This window comes from Lagenorhynchus albirostris, chromosome 16, assembly GCF_949774975.1.
Source record: "Lagenorhynchus albirostris chromosome 16, mLagAlb1.1, whole genome shotgun sequence".
NCBI lineage: Eukaryota > Metazoa > Chordata > Mammalia > Artiodactyla > Delphinidae > Lagenorhynchus > Lagenorhynchus albirostris.
This window is the reverse complement of record NC_083110.1, coordinates 52,976,736-52,994,079: the sequence shown is the minus strand read 5'-3', so window position 1 is coordinate 52,994,079 and position 17,344 is coordinate 52,976,736. Positions and strand designations below refer to the sequence as shown.

General features: G+C 46.0%; 1 protein-coding gene across 1 annotated transcript in view; it reads left to right on the top strand.

Moving 5' to 3' along the window:
* BLNK (B cell linker) overlaps positions 1-17,344 on the top strand; it is a 75,534-nt gene that overhangs the window by 28,241 nt on the left and 29,949 nt on the right. Inside the window, exons 4-6 of the mRNA XM_060125961.1 lie at positions 9,770-9,810; positions 14,362-14,518; positions 17,053-17,216. Coding sequence (XP_059981944.1) covers positions 9,770-9,810; positions 14,362-14,518; positions 17,053-17,216 — 362 coding nt within the window. The remainder of the gene's footprint in view (positions 1-9,769; positions 9,811-14,361; positions 14,519-17,052; positions 17,217-17,344) is intronic.

Here is a 17,344-nt window from a genome sequence, read left to right as displayed (position 1 = left end):
TAGTTGAGTTCCCCTTGGGCACTGATGAAATCTTATCACATTCAGAAATGCTGACCAGCATACCAAGTCTGGTGACTGACCCATTGGTCACTTTCCAGAACTCACTAGGTCACACAGTATTTATTGACCTCACATTGCCAATCAGTCAGCAAGCCTAGACAGTTGATTAGGGGATTCCTTTGCAATTTGGAGCTAAAGAATAAACACCCCGTCCTGACTTTTAAAATCTACCTAATTTGTCTATGGCCATACCACCCTGAACACACCCAATCTTGTCTAAAATCTACTTAATCAAAAGCAAACAAGGGAATTTCCTGGCGGAGGGCCCGGGTTCAATCCCTGGTTGGGGAACTAATACCCCACAAGCCGAGCGGTACAGCCAAAAAAAAAAGAAAAGTTAAAGAGAACAAATACATTTTCCCTCCAAGTTCTAAAAAAGAAAAGAAATCAAAGCAGACTGAACCTGTTAGGTACCCAAAGGCTTGATCGGAAAATATGGAATCATGGAGTCTCAGGTTTTAAAGGGACCCCAGAGGTCATATAATCTAACATCCAATCCAGTGCTTAAAGATACCCCCCCCCCATGCACCACACACAAGGCCCACTTTCCACTCGGACACCTCCTGTGATGACCTCCCAAGCCTGTCTTTTCCAGTCACGGAGAGACAACCCTGGAGTGATGAAGATGTGATCCATTTCCTGTGGCTTCCTAAGTCTCTCCGGGTGGCCACACAGTGCAAGTTTTTAAATATTAAGAAAAGGGGAAACAGAGTTGTTCTGTGAAACTTCAAGGATAGAATTAAGAAGTGAGGTCCTTCGAATGGCTTCTTCTCTAGAATAAACATCTCCAGGTGCTTCAGCCATACCACACAGTCTTTGATTCACTCAGCAAATATTACACGAGTGTCCTGTTTGACACTCACTGTGCTAGATATATAATAAGGAACAAAATATAGTCTTCAACCTTAAAGTGCCTAATGACTAGTGGGGAGTCACACAATAAATCAGAACATAAACAGGTAAATACAAATTACCAAACATGGTAACTGCTGTGAAGGAACATGGCAGATGCAGTGATAGGGAATCAGTATGGGGTAAGGGAACAATGTAAGCAGTCAGGGAAGGTCTCTCTGAGACGGTGACATTCAATTTGGATCCTGGGGAATTAGGAGGAACGTTTGTCACTTTGTAGATGACCCAGCAGCACTGGAGATGCTGGATACAAACATTAGGTGCTCAGAGGCAATTCGATCTATCTGACTTCAGGATGGATGTCTGGCCTCCTCACACTCAACTGTCTCCTTGCTCATGCCCTCACCCAGGCCCCTTCCTTTCCTCTACTTTTTACTTGGGCGGAAGACAGGGAGATTCATGATTTATTCACCCTTTGGCCTAACCCACACACACTGGAGATCATCCTTGATTCCTCCTCTTCCTTCAAACTCTACAAAAAAAAATTAATCTCTAAAACTTATTAATTCTCTCTTTTAAGTGTCTCTCAAATATTTTTGCCCCTCTCTATGTACATGGCTACAGCTCAGACCCTGGTCATCTCTTGCTTGTCCTAGAACAAAAGCCTCTAAGTAGTCTCCTGAATTCCTAATTCCACGGGGTGCTCTCAACCTCCACCAGAGAACTGTTCTGAAATACCTTTGCTTAAATATTTTCTTGGCTCTCCATCATCAACAAGAAGAACTGCAAACTACCGAGCCTGCATACAAGGTCCTTCAATGCCTAGCCACTAAATGGCTGTGTAACTTTGGACAACTCGCTCTTTTCTCCTTTTCTAGATCATGCAGGGCTGAACCAGAAGACCTGTTAGGTTCCCGCCAAAGCAAATACTCAACACTCTGGCAGAAACACAAGTCCTGGGAGCCCAGGGCCCAGTGATGAAGCAAGTCTCTCCTAACCTTCCCTGGCTTTAGAACTTTGCCTCTTCCAATCTCCTTGATGCTCAGAAGTTGCCTTTCTTGACCTCAGACACCTGCTCTTTTCCCTGAAACCCCCCAAATAGTCTTGATATCAGTACATTTGTACTTAATCTCTCTTGGAACACAGAAACCTGGCCCAGTCATGTCTTCTAAGTCTTTGCTACTCAAAGTGTAATTCCTAGCCTGGCAGCAACAGCATCACCTGGGAGCTTGTTAGAAATGCAAAACCTCTGCTCCACCCTAGAACTACTGGATCAGAATTTGCATTTTAAGAAGAACTCCAGAGGATTTGAATGTATATTAAATTTGACAAACCCTGCTATAAACCACCAACTCTGTTCTTATATTGATTCTCCTGAACTGAAAGACAAATCTGTTGAAGTTCTAGAATCTCTAAAATTCATCCTATTGTTTCACCAGACCAATACGGCCTTGCTTAATCTCCGTGCTCTTACACTCAATCCCTGGAAAAGGTCCTTTTGGCAAAACCACCATCATCACCTGCAGTTAGTACCCCCTTTGCCAATCCCTGCCCCCTGCAACTCATGTCCCAGGAGCATTTCCAGCTACTTTCCCTGAGCCTTGGGGTCCCTGCGCAGCTGCAAGCCTGGGGCCTCAGAAACCAACCCTGACAGTTCCTCCTGAACCTATAGCATCTTCAAGGATCTTGGAGGCCCCAGTACTTGGAGATCTTAGCCCACCAGACCTCCTGAGCCCAGGAAGCCTATCAAGTGCTCCCTGGAGGGCTGTGCAGATTTGATCCACCCAAGGCTTCTGAAACAGCCCCACCTGTTTCAGCTGGATGCTGGAATTATGTCCTCTTTCCAGTTCCGGAAGCAAATGGCTTCCCAAACCCTTTAAGCCAAGTTGGAGAGTGTGTTGACCTTGGTGATGCTGACCTTCAGAGAGCAGAGGATAGAAAGAGCCAGCGCCCCCCAGAGGTCAGCAAAAGAGTAACCACAGCCCCTCTAGTGGGGTGTGTAAGGACAAAGCTTGAATTATACAAAGAATGGAGGCCTGGACCTCCTACAGATGCAGGTCAGGCCAGTGTGCAGCCTGTTGCTTTCACTTCAGACCTCACAACCCTACTTGGTCTCTGAGGAGGGAACATTGCTCACAGGGAGCTCACGGTCCACTGAGCAAACTGTATTACTGCAGCTGGCATTGTTGTGGGAAAGGAAGATATCCAAAACATATTGGGTGTTTACTCTGTCCTGGGCATTATGCTAAGCTCTTTACAGACATTAGCTCATTTAATCTCCCATTAGCACATTATACAGAAATGACTATCTCAGTTTCACAAATGAGGAAAATGTGTTTCAGGAACATTAAGTAACCTGTCCAAGGTTACTGCAGCCACTAAAAAGAAGACCCACCCCAGGCTTCCATTTTTCCTCCCTTTGACCCAAGCTGGGATGGCTACACTTTTCTGGGGCATTTCTTATTTACTATTCTGAAAGCCCCAGAGCCTCTGACATTAACACCTGCTTGTTGAACTTTCAGAGTTGAACAGCCTCCTCTACCTTTGAGTCTAAGGTCTGGCTGGAGAGGGAGGGTGGGGAGGGGAGATCAGTCGTGGTGCCCCAGAGTCTTCTGGGGTCACTGCAGAAGCCCCACTTGTCACTCTGCAAGCCCCTGAGAGGTCAGAACTGAACAAGGCCTCTCTCCTTGTACCCTAGGGCCCTGACAGCCAGGGGCTGTTGTCATGTCCCCAGGAGGTCCACCTTCTCCTCCCACCACTGATAAGGTTCAGGGAAGAGATTGGGGCAATGATAAAGCGGGGAGACCTCAGGGCAAAGAAAGATACTTAGACAGGGATTGCTGGGTAAATGCCCACCATAGAAGCAGAGCTTTCTGTTTCTCCTTGGTTTTATCTGAATGCTCAGTGGAGGGCCAGGTGGTTCACATGAGATTTCAGCTGCAGGAGCCAACACAGCCTGGCCTCCAATCCAGCCCCCATACTCACCAGCCATGTGCCTCAGACACATGTGCCTTAGCCCCAGTTTCCTCGATTGTAAAACAGAGATAATAATGGCACCTACCACATAGTACTGCTTTGAGGATAAATGAAGAAATACACTTATAACACTTCCCCTAGCACCCAGCACATAGGAGGTATTCAATGATGGAATCTATTATTATTTTCCTCATTGTCACCCATTCAACACATTTATCAGTTTATGCATTTATTAATGCAGAACTACAAATGCAAAATGCCATCCAGACCCAAAGATAAATTAAATAGGTCTTGCTTTTCGGTACAGAGAGACACAAACAACTTAGTCATAGCACAGGGCAGAATGAAGTACATGCTACAAGGGGCCAGCAGCATCTACGAGGGCTCAGAGGAAGAAGTTGATGGGTTATGAGCAGAGGGACTGGGAAAGACCTTATGGAGGAGGGATGACAGGGATTTCCACGGAAGAAGGAAGATGGGCTGGGGGAGCGGCGCTAGCAGAGCAGAGAACTATCAAAAGTACAGGCTGGAGGAACCAGCTGTCTGGTATTACTAGACGTGAACAAGGACGATCCGGCTGCAGGAGGAGCCGATGGAGGGACAGCAGGTTCAGGCGTTTGAATGTGTTGATACAGAAGCTTGACTTTATTCCATAGGGAGCCACTGATGATTCTTGAGGAAAGGAGCAGCATGATCCAAACTTTATTTTAAGAAAATAGCCAGAAACGGTCGGAAGGATGAATTGAAGAGGAAGGATAATGGAGACAGGAAAACTAGTTAGACGATGGCTGCAACTGCTTTCACCAGTAGCTAATCAGAAAGTGGACCCTGCCTGACTGAGAACAGGAGTGAAGCAAGGCAGGGAAGTGTGTCTTATAAAAGCATTTTATAAAGGTTTCTATTGTAAATGATTGAAACAAAAACATCTTGCTGCCTTACGTTTTGGCCTTCAGTTATCCCCAAACTTAAGGTATTAGAAATTTATTCCCCCACTGTTGCAGTATTGGCATATTGGGAAGAGGACTTGTTCACCTATTCTTCTAGAGTTTCTTGGCAAACCTAATGATCAGAATACACTATAATTTGGTATAAGTCAACCCAGAGAATAATTTCATAAGAATTATTTTCTGTTAATATCAAGGTTTTACTCACGTTTGACTTGTAGAATGAAGCTCCTTCTTAGAGCCTCTATCACGTTTCTCCTGAGAGAGGGCGCTGTTGATACCACTGCTTAAAATCTGGCCACCTTGATCCAAAGACTTCCTTCTGGCTGCGCTTCAGCTCCATAATTCTTTTCCTTGTGCCTCTGTGGACTCCCCCTGGTTCTGGAGTCAGTGATCTGCTGTGGCAGGGGATAGAAATTGCAAGAAAAGCTTCCACTGAGGTTCTGGGGGATTCAGAGACCATCCACCAGGCCTTCTAGCCATGGCTGCTCAGTGGGGTGGGAGGGAAGATGGGATGCTTTACGGTGCAGTCATCAGAGCCACTCTGCCATCTGAACCTGTGTCTCATTGAGTGAATTGTATTTAGACTCTGAGGTCGGTTTATGTGATGGGATTGACGCTAAGCTTCTCATACTCTAAACGTGTTTTGGTGGGAAAGGGGTCTAATAGTCTCCTTGACTGTCATAATCCAGACCTATTTTATTCTTCAAGATCATAAGCTACTTAAGACCTGTCACATCCATTTTTATACACCCTGTGGAGCCTAAGACAGTGCCTGCACCCTGGAGCCCAAGGACAATGAGGCAGCATGACGCTGGGGTTCAGAGCATGCACTTGGAAGTCAATCAACTTCCAGGGCTCAACCCTTGGTTTTACGATTTACTATATGACCTTCGGCAAATGATCTATTTTCTCTAGTCCTCAGTTTCCTCATAAGATTTTTGAGAGAGCTAAGTGAGTACAAAGCTCTGATAATATTGCCTGGCATGGAGTAAAGCACAAGAAAAAAAATTTTTTTTATAAGAAAGTCAACATTTGAGCCACAGAGAATCATAGAAATTACTCTCTTTTAGAGATCTGGAATTTTATTTTATAGATCTGGAAAATTGAGGCCGAGAAATGTTAGATATTCTTGCCTACTCTCCAACTAGTTAGAAACAGATCCTGGATGAGAATTCAGGTCTATCTGACTCCCTGTCCAGGGCTCTTCCTATTACACCATCCACATATTTACTCAAAGAAATCCTTGGAAGCAGCACAGTATGGATTGCTACTCCCAGGTCCCAAAAATGTCCCTTGACAAAGACATATAAGGGTCAGATGCACCATTTCTCTGCCCCAGTGAGACTTTTCTTAACACATTGAGAACTGACTTTATTTTATTTTATATTATTTTTTTCAAAATTCTTTTTCTTATTAGTCAACCATTTTACATACATCAGTGTATACATGTCAATCCCAATCTCCCAATTCATCACACCACCACACCACCCCCACCACTTTCCCCCCTTGGTGTCCATACGTTTGTTCTCTACATCTGTGTCTCAATTTCTGCTCTGCAAACCGGTTCATCTGTACCATTTTCTAGGTTCCACATATATGCGTTAATATACGATACTTGTTTTTCTCTTTCTGACTTACTTCACTCTGTATGACAGTCTCTAGACCCATCCATGTCTCAACAAATGACCCAATGTCGTTCCTTTTCATGGCTCAGTAATATTCCATTGTATATATGTACCACATCTTCTTTATCCATTCGTCTGTCGATGGGCATTTAGGTTGCTTCCATGACCTGGCTATTGTTGATAGTGCTGCAATGAACATTGGGGGTGCATGTGCCTTTTTGCATTATGCTTTTCTCTGGGTATATGCCCAGTAGTGGGATTGCTGGATCATATGGTAATTCTATTTTTAGTTCTTTAAGGAACCTCCATACTGTTCTCCATAGTAGCTGTATCAATTTACATTCCCACCAAACGTGAAAGAGGGTTCCCTTTTCTCCACACCCTCTCCAGCATTTGTTGTATGTAGATTTTCTGATGATGCCCATTCTAACTGGTGTGAGGTGATACCTCATTGTAGTTCTGATTTGCATTTCTCTAATAATTAGTGATGTTGAGCAGCTTTTCATGTGCTTCTTGGCCATCTGTATGCCTTCTTTGGAGAAATGTCTATTTAGGTCTCCTGCCCGTTTTTGGATTGGGTTGTTTGTTTTTTTAATATTGAGCTGCATGAGCTGTTTATATATTTTGGAGACTAATTGTTTGTCTGTTGATTCATTTCCAAATATTTTCTCCCATTCTGAGGGTTGTCTTTTTGTCTTGTTTATAGTTTCCTTTGTTGTGCAAAAGCTTTTAAGTTTCATTAGGTCCCATTTGTTTATTTTTGTTTTTATTTCCATTACTCTAGGAGGTGGATCAAAAAAGATCTTGCTGTGATTTATGTCAAGGAGTGTTCATCCTATGTTTCCCTCTAAGAGTTTTATAGTGCCCAATCTTACATTTAGGTCTCGAATCCATTTTGAGTTTATTTTTGTGTATGGTGTTAGGGAGTGTTCTAATTTCATTGTTTTACATGTAGCTGTCCAGTTTTCCCAGCACCACTTATTGAAGAGACTGTCTTTTCTCCATTGTATATCCTTGCCTCCTTTGTCACAGATTAGTTGACCATAGGTGTGTGGGTTTATCTCTGGGCTTTCTATCCTGTTCCATTGATCTGTATTTCTGTTTTTGTGCCACTACCATATTGTCTTGATTACTGTAGCTTTGTAGTATAGTCTGAAGTAAGGGAGTCTGATTCCTCCAGCTCCGTTTTTTTCCCTCAAGACTGCTTTGGCTATTTGGGATCTTTTGTGTCTCCATACAAATTTTAAGATTTTTTGTTCTAGTTCTGTAAAAATGGCATTGGTAATTTGATAGGGATTGCATTGAATCTGTAGATTGCTTTGTGTAGTATAGTCATTTTCACAATATTGATTCTTCCAATCCAAGAACATGGTATATCTCTCCATCTGTTGGTATCATCTTTAATTTCTTTCATCTGTGTCTTACAGTTTTCTGCATACAGGTGTTTTGTCTCCCTAGGTAGGTTTATTCCTAGGTATTTTATTCTTTTTGTTGCAATGGTAAATGGGAGTGTTTCCTTAATTTCTCTTTCAGATTTTTCGTCATTAGTGTATAGGAATGCAAGAGATTTCTGTGCATTAATTTTGTATCGGGCCACTTTACCAAATTCATTGATTAGCTCTAGCAGTTTTCTGGTGGCATCTTTAGGATTCTCTATGTAGAGTATCATGTCATCTGCAAACAATGACAGTTTTACTTCTTCTTTTCCAATTTGTATTCCTTTTATTTCGTTTTCTTCTCTGATTGCTGTGGCTAGGACTTCCAAAACTATGTTGAATAATAGTGGTGAGAGTGGACATCCTTGTCTGGTTCCTGATCTTAGAGGAAATGCTTTCAGTTTTTCACCATTGAGAATGATGTTTGCTGTGAGTTTGTCATATATGGCCTTTATTATGTTGAAGTAGGTTCCCTCTATGCCCACTTTCTGGAGAGTTTTTATCATAAATGGGTGTTGAATTTTGTCAAAAGCTTTTTCTGCATCTATTGAGATGATCATATGGTTTTTATTCTTCAATTTGTTAATATGGTGTATCACATTGATTGATTTGTATATATTGAAGAATCCTTGCATCCCTGGGATAAATCCCACTTGATCATGGTGTATGATCCTTTTAATGTTTTGTTGGATTCTGTTTGCTAGTATTTTGTTGAGGATTTTTGCATCTATATTCATCAGTGATATTGGTCTGTAATTTTCTTTTTTTGTAGTGTCTTTGTCTGGTTTTGGTATCAGGGTGATGGTAGCTTCATAGAATGAGTTTGGGTGTGTTCCTTCCTCCGCAATTTTTTGGAAGAGTTTGAGAAGGATGGGTGTTAGCTCTTTTCTAAACGTTTGATAGAATTCACCTGTGAAGCCATCTGGTCCTGTACTTTTGTTTGTGGGAAGACTTTTTTTTTTTTTGCGGTACGCAGGCCTCTCACTGCTGTGGCCTCTCCCGTTGCGGACACAGGCTCCGGATGCGCAGGCTCAGTGGCCATGGCTCACGGGCCCAGCCGCTCTGTGGCATGTGGGATCCTCCCGGACTGGGGCACAAACCCGTGTCCCCTGCCTCGGCAGGTGGACTCTCAACCACTGCACCACCAGGGAAGCCCTGTGGGAAGACTTTTAATCACAGTTTCAATTTCATTACTTGTGATTGATCTGTTCATATTTTCTATTTCTTCCTGGTTCAGTCTTGGGAGGTTATACCTTTCTAAGAATTTGTCCATTTCTTCCAGGTTGTCCATTTGATTGGCATAGAGTTGCTTGTAGTAGTCTCTTAGGATGCTTTGTATTTCTGCGGTGTCTGTTGTAACTTCTCCTTTTTCATTTCTAATTTTATTGATTTTAGTCTTCTCCCTTTTTTTCTTGATGAGTCTGGTTAATGGTTTATCAATTTTGTTTATCTCCTCAAAGAACCAGCTTTTAGTTTTATTGATCTTTGCTATTGTTTTCTTTGTTTCTATTTCATTTATTTCTGCTCTGATCTTTATGATTTCTTTCCTTCTGCTAACGTTGGGTTTTGTTTGTTCTTCTTTCTCTAGCTCCTTTAGGTGTAAGTTTAGATTGTTTATTTGAGATTTTTCTTGTTTCTTGAGGTAGGCTTGTATAGCTATAAACTTCCCTCTGAGAACTGACTTTAAAAAAACAAACAAAAAAAGGATTTGAAAGGAATGTACATGAGATGACTGTAATAACCATTCAAGGCCTCGTAGATAGGAGCTGGTGGCTCAAAAGCAGAGAAGGCAGGTTCGGGGTCTTGTGGACAGGGTGGAGCTGGTCAGCTGAGACTTATGTTTGTGCATTCTGCTTCCCACATGCCATTTCAGAGAGGCCAGCTGACGAAGAGGAGCAGTGGTCAGATGACTTTGTAAGTATTTGTTCCTGGGACTAGAAGGGTATCATTTCCACCAGGGCCCCTGGGAGGCCTTTATAAAGACTTGTTTCCGAATGACACGCTGGTGGTCAGCTGCCCATCACGGCGGGGAGATGGCTGGGCTGGAAGGGCCACCTATAGGCAGGGCAGCAATAACCTCACAATGGCTGACTTGAGCAAGCACCATCATGTGCCAGGCTAGGAGCTTCCTACTTATTCCCTCATGTAATCCTCATGACAGTCCTATGAGTAGGCATTCTTATCCCCATTTTCTGCGGGTATTCAGAGTACTCATCAGCACAGCCAAAACAGATGTTAAAATGCTTGAATATTTCCACCTCATTTGGCAAATGCCTCTGCCCTGAATTCCACAGTGCCCCCTCACTGCTTGGTCCCTGCCAGGAGCCCTAAACAAACTAGAGAGTGAATGCTTGGCACATCGGGGAGTCTCAAGGACACTCCTTAAGGTCATGGTCAGTACCTGGGCTGGATTTGTTCTTAAACAGTTTGGACATCAGCCCTGCCCATTTTACAGGTGAAGAAACCAAGACATGGAGAGTTTAAGTAACTTGCAATTCCAAAATTCAAACCCAGGCTCTCAGATCTCAGAAGCAGACTTTTAAAACTCAAGGGGCTTGCTGTGACCAAGAAGATATGAACGGACTCTGGGGGCCACAGATGGCGAGGGCTCTCCCTGACCATGATGACATTGGAGTGGTGTGTCAGAATTAATTGTGAACCTCTTCAAGGTGGCTCTGCAACCCACAGGGCCCCAGGGGCCACTTCTCTTTGGGCCTGAATCTTATAGAGACAAGACATCCTAAAAACTTTTCTGTACAATGATTATTCCTCACATATCAGATTCATGCAGAATGTTAGGCTGCTCCAGTCTGTGAGCTTTATATCTGGAAGGGATCCAAGAGGGCCTTCACACAACCACATACCCCATAAGGAAACTGAGGCCAAGAGCCTGAAAATGACTTGCCGGCCATCTCTCAGTTAGTGACCCAGTAGGATGAGAACCCAGGACTCCTGTCCAGTGCCCAGAATTGAGCCTGAGCCCAGCTCTGCACTGTGTACATCACCTGGGGTTTATTCAGAGTATCAGGAGATGGAAGTTCCTCCCGTTTCAACTGCAGAGAAAATATTTTTGTAAAGAAGGAGTGAGGTGGCCTCACTGTGGGTCACCTAGGCATGGAGAGCCTCCCAGGGCCCAGCAGCACTGATCCCTCAGAAGCACTGCAGCTGCGCCCCCTGCTGGAGGCACACACACACAGGGCCACATCGGAAGCGAAGTTAAGACGCTGGACCAACCTCCCCCAGGCAACCGAGAAAACTGAGCTCGCTGGCTGGAAGAAGACAAGGTGGGGACGTAGCAAACACAAAATAAAATCAGCCTGAAGAGGAGGGAATGACTTGTGTCCCCAGAGTTAAACAACCAAAATGAAGGTACCAGCTATAGTAAGGACTGATTGAACATTCACTCACAATTTTTACCTTATTGGATTCCCTTGGTACATAGAATGAAATCCAGGCTTGTTGCTAAAGCCTCCAGACCTGATGGAATCTGACCCCTGCAGCCATGTCTAGCCTTCCCTGCACCCCCCTCAGCAGGGGTTGCTCATCCCAGCCCAGGCACACAGGCCTGCCCTCAGTCCCTACAGCAGGTCGAGGTCCTGCCCAACTCAGCAATTTCAGACTCATGGTCCTTGGGCAGGTGAAGGAAGAGCGGAAGAAAGGAGAAACCAGGGTATCCCCATCCTTCTTCACTTGGCCGGCTCCTTCTTGTACTTCAGGCTTGGCTTAAGTGTCTGCTTCTCACCAGGAAGGCCTTTCCACCACCCCTCTCCAAGGCAGAATCCCTCTTCCCTTTGCTCTCTGTCTCAGGAACCTGATCATTCCCTCAGTGCATCTATGACCAGGCATATCTATTTTATCTGTTTGATTAATTACTTATTTATTATTCACTATTTGTTTGTTGTTGGTCTCCCATGCTAGCATACAAGCACTATGAGGCCAGGGACTGTGCTCTGAGTCAAGCATGATGGCTGGCACATAGTAGGTGCTCAATAAATATTGATTACATGCATGAAGGAATGGACAATTTGAGAAGATTTTTGTCTGATTACACATTCCCTTCTTCAAAGTTCCCATTAGACTGTCCAAAGTATTGTACTTCCTCAAGTATTGAATGAATGAATGGATTAATATTAATTAATTAACAAAAGAAGTTTGTTTGTCATAATTTAGAATAATTTGGGGGGAGGGGATTTTTTTAAACTCTCAGAAGTTTGAATAGATTCCCTTTTAATTCTCTTGATGAAAAGGCATTCAACACATTCTACTGTGCTTGAAGTAGGAGGGGCTTGTGGTGCATCTCCCACAGAAAAGACTTCCCAAATGAAGGGCCAGTTCAGCACTTCCTGAGCATCCATTCCCGCCTCCTCAGTCCCTTCAGAGCCCAGGCAGCAGCTCAGCACATTCATTCATTCCAAGTATGCTGGGTGTGCACCTACCCTGCAGCAGGTCCCATGCTGGGCCCTGGATATATAGTCTCAGTCTGGTCCTCATGGGGGCACAGTCTGGTAGGCAGCCCAGTGTCAGAGGACGGCTGCCAGGAACAGCTGACGTGGGATCTCTCTTTTTCTACCTTCTCTGCCACCTCTGCCAACCTGGTCCTCTCAGTCAGACTGCTGTGCCGGAGGGGCTGCAAGGACTCCAGACTCCTCCCCGGGATGCACACTGATCCTCAGCCTCCAGGTAATTAAGTCTAGGAAGCCAGTCCCTGCTCCACGAAAACTGAAACAAAGTGGGGTGCCCAAACCGTCCCCCACTCAGGCACATGTGTCTGGCTGCCCACTGGTTCTTTCACTTTCTGAATGTCTATTAAAGCAACTGCTTCTCAGTGCCCATGCTGACGTCTCCCTGGGATGCTGCAGCAGCACTAATTGGGTCCTTGGCCTGGATGAAGAGAGTCCCTGGCTTGGGAAGCCAGGGTCTTGCTCTGTTAAGCCTCCCCCTGGCCCACCCTTTTACCCCCACTCCACCTCCCAGGCCTCCAGCCTGGGAACAGTCTTTGGCTTCTCCAGAGCACAGACCACAGGCTTAAATTACTCAACTCCTCTGGGCCTCAGTTTCCTCAAGTGCAAAATGGGACTTCTTAAAAAACTCTCATATGATTGTGATGAGGGGTCAATGAGGTATACAGTGCATAGAAATGTTAGTGATAATAATAGTCATTACTATTATCATTACTTTATTCAGCCTAATTTCATATTCCCATTTGCTATTTCTGACCTAGGGGTTTGGGAAAATCCCCCCTACAGGAATTTTCTTACCTCCCCTGTCTCCCTGTCCCTTCCTGGCTCCCCCATGCTAGGGTAAGGACAAGCACCCTCCTTTGGGCTCCTTCCTCCTTTTATTCTGTCTCCCCCGACTCCTCCAGCCACCTCGGGAAAAGCTCTATTTTCAGCCTCCTTTCTCTTTCCTTATCCCACTCTTCACCCTCTTCCTCTCCTCTCCCGCATCTCCCTACGGACTGAGGAGGAAAGAACAGCGCTCGCTCACTGATTCCTTCATTTGTTCCAAACATCCTGAGTGTCTCTCATGTGCTGGCCCTGTCACGGGCCCTGAGGATACAGCAATGAAGGAAACGCTATACCTGCCTCAATGTTACACAATTGCCAGGGAAAGGAGACGGGCCAAAAGGCAGGTACATCATAGATTCATCGGAAAATCATGTATGGATTGAGCATCATGTCAGGCAGTGTGAGGGGGCGGTGGGCACAGAGGTCAGAGGACCTCTTAAGTCCTGAATCAAATATTTCCTCCATATGAGTATATGTATGTGTGCTACACACATAAACTATCTCTGAACAAAACGCACAAGAAGCTAGTCCCTCTGTTTGCCTCTAGGGAGAGGGACTGAGTGGCTGGGAAGACTTCCTTCCTTGTGAACTGTTGGAACTTTAGACTGGCTCAACGTATTTTCAATATGGACTTAAATAAAATTTATATGAAAAAAACAAACAAAAAGAAAGAGAATGGACTCTGAGTCAGTTTGAAGTCCTTGTCCCTGCAACTGTCCAGCTCTGTTTAAAACAAACAAACCTTATCTCCTCAAAAGTGTCCGTATTCCTGAGCTTCTCCTTACCCTCTCTTATTAAACTTACATTTTCCTCAACCATCAACCTTCATGATTAATAAAACCTATTTGTTCTATTTTATTGGGTCCTTTTTCTTAATAAAACCTATTTATTCTATTTTATTGGGTCCTTTTTCTGTCTTCTTAAAATATATTTTATCTCTGGCTGTTCTTTGCAGACATACAGAATTCAGCCACCCTTGGGGTTAGTAGTCCACGCGTTCCCCCAGGATAGTAGTCCCGGTGATACGTTTTGGAGGCAAAAGGCCCAGCTTCAACCCCAGGGCTGCTGCTAACAGCTGCCTAGCCCTGGTTAGCCGACCCCTCCCAGCTTTGCTTTCTTGTCCCTCCGTCCCTCCTAAGCACGCGTGGGGCGCTGAGCATGGTATCTGTACTTGCAGGACAGTGATTATGAAAACCCAGATGAGCACTCCGACTCGGAAATGTATGTGCTGCCGGCCGAGGAGGCTGGGGACGACAGCTACGAGCCACCACCCGCCGAGCAGGAGACTCGGATAGTTCACCGGGCCCTGCCCTTCACCAGGGGCGAGTACGTAGGTGAGTCCCCACCCAGACCTTGGGCGCTCGGCCTTCAGGGCAGCAGGGAGTGGGGCAGGCCAAGGTCGCAGCATGGTGGGCACCTCCCACTCTCACCACCTCCAAGTGGGTCATCTGGTCACTCACAGGCACTGGAGGCCCCGCTGGTAAGTTTGCCCTTTGGGGAAGGGAGGGGGTATCCTCCCTAAACTGGGAATGTTGAAAATAGGTAAAAGATAAAACAAGCACATCCTGACGTGGTTCCCCACCCTACCTCAATTCCTAATAGTCCCCAGAGAAATCAACCCAAGATTAGTCCCTTCTTCTCTTCTGGCTTCCTGCGTACAAGGTTCTGGAATTTCTCTTGAGATGGCTGTATGGAACCAGGATGACCTTCAGGGATCCCAGTGTCTGCTAAGGCCCCTCCTTCCTCCACCCCTCCCACCGCAGCCCCACGCTGGCAGGCTGTACAGATACACTGAGTCTGGACAGTGGAGTTTTAATTGGGGGGAGGGGCAAGGGGAGGGGATAGGAGTGAAGCCCTCTAAGCCTGGAATTAGCCTTATTGTTTAAAAGGACGAGTCTTAGGTGTGGCCTCCAGGCCTGAGTGTAGCTTTTAATGCCCGCCCCCCAAGAAGAAGTCTGTGTTCCACTCTAACAGGTGACTAAGTTCAGCAAGGTGAGGTGGGGGGTGTGTCCATGTGATCACCGTGAGGCTAGGAGTCATACAGAGCATCCCTACGTGTAAAGGGTTTAGTGTCCCTTATCCCTGAGGATAACTTCCTCCTTACGGGGTACCCGGTACTGCCCCTGCTTCGTGCCACATCTGTTGAGGACCTACTATGTGCTGGAGCTATGCTAAGCAGCAAGCAGGACAGGCAGACTCCCCGACTTTTTACAGTTTACAACTTAGCGCTTTACAGTCATGGCCTACTTCACCTACTTGATAATCACAAAGGAAGAAAGTGAGGCTCAGAGGAGTGAACTCACTGGGCCAAGGTTTATAAGTGGCAGAGCTGGGATGCAAGTCGGGCCTTTCCGCCTCCAAAGCCCGTGCTCTTCAGCACTCTGCTCCACACACCGCAACCAAATTTGTGACCTCGTTCAATCACCGCAACAACCCTGGGAAGGAAGGGGCTGCATCAGGCCTGTTTACAGACCAAGAAACCGCTATTCAGGACGATTACGCGGCTCATTCCAGGTCATACTCTTCGAAGCCTGTCTTCTATGCTTTGCTCCTTCTGATGGGCTTAAATCTTATATTAAGAAACCTCAGTAAACTCCAAGAGCTGCCAATAAAACTACAAAACCTGACAGTCATAGGCATAGTGAAGTAGATGCCTTGGCGCCTGAACGCAGCTACGCCACCAGAAGGAGGCTTCCGAGGAAGCACCAAGTGTAAAGTTAACCACATACCCTCAGCGAGGCAGAAGCGCAGGCCGAGGGCTGGAGCAGGCGCCGGGAGGAGAGCAGAGTGGGCCAGGCAGGGGCAGGGGCAGCTGTACCAAGCTAGGGGCCGGCCGTAGCAGGAGGAAGGAGCAGGAAGCCAGGGTAAGCGCCTGGGCTGGTTCCGGGAAGGGGAACCCACCAGCTTACTCCTATGCGAAGATTTTCCTACAGTGTATCAGTCAGAATGTGTGCTGGCAGATCAACCGGGTAGACTCCCTGTTGCCTAAGCCCTCCACCACATGATGCAGGTAAGGTTAGTTGTGTATATTAGGCAGCGGCTCTGCCTTGCTGCTTTCTCCCTAATCCCTACAATAACTCTCTGAGGTGGATAGCTCCGATCCTCATTTTAAAAATGAGGAATGTGAGTCCCAGAGAGGTTACATAATGAAGAAGCAGCCCAAAGGAGTGCCGCTGGTGGGTGGAGAGCAGGAGCCTGGACTCCTTCCCTGACACCTGGTGAGGACGGTCCTGGACCAGGGGGTACTCACGACTTCCCCATGATTCGAGGACATCATCAAGGGGAGGAACGTATAGGTTCACCCGCATAAGTAGTTGCAACCCTGAATACACCTTAGAATAACCTGGGGAATTTTAAAACTTATAATACCAGGTCCCTCCCCAGAAGTTCAAACTGCATGTCTGGAGTGGGGCCTTGGCATTTTTTAAAGCTCCCAGGTGGTTCCTATGTGTAGGCAGGATTGAGAATCACTGCCCTTAAGGCTTCATGGAGCAAAGTGAACCACTGAGGAGTACCGCCCGCCCGAGACCCCCCCCCCCCCCACACACACACAAGGTCACCATCCACTCTGTTTAGCAGAGTGTTTGGGCTGTCTGCTTTCCTGGGTCTGTGGGTCTCCATCAGTCCCTAGGAGGATGTTTTTGATAAGGACATTCTCCTGGTTTTTATAATGTAAGTCAATGGGCAGTTGAAATCTTTGCCTAACATGTCATTCTACTCTTTAAGGGAATGCCCCAGTTAATAATGTGTTGGCTACATAGATGCTGGGGGTTTTATACTTTCTAGATCTAGGTGGCTTCCGCCCAGGGAATGATCCAGAACGCGTTCATCTTATGCTTTGTTGTTCTTGTTGTTTTTCCTCTCAAAGACAATCGGTCAAGCCAGAGGCAGTCTCCGCCCTTCAGCAAGACCCTTCCCAGTAAACCCAACTGGCCTTCGGCAAAGGCGAGGCAGGCCGCCACTCTGCCAGCCCCGACTTCTCTGCACAAACCTCAAGTCCCACCCAGACCCAAAGAGCTCCTTGAGGATGAGGTAAAGTAACTCTGTCCAGAAGACTGCCCAGACCCAGTGGAAGGCAGGATGTGGGCCGGATAGGGGGAGGGGCAGGACAGTGTGGCCTCAGGCGTGTCTTCCTTCCTCCAGGCCCTGCTCTCTGGCAC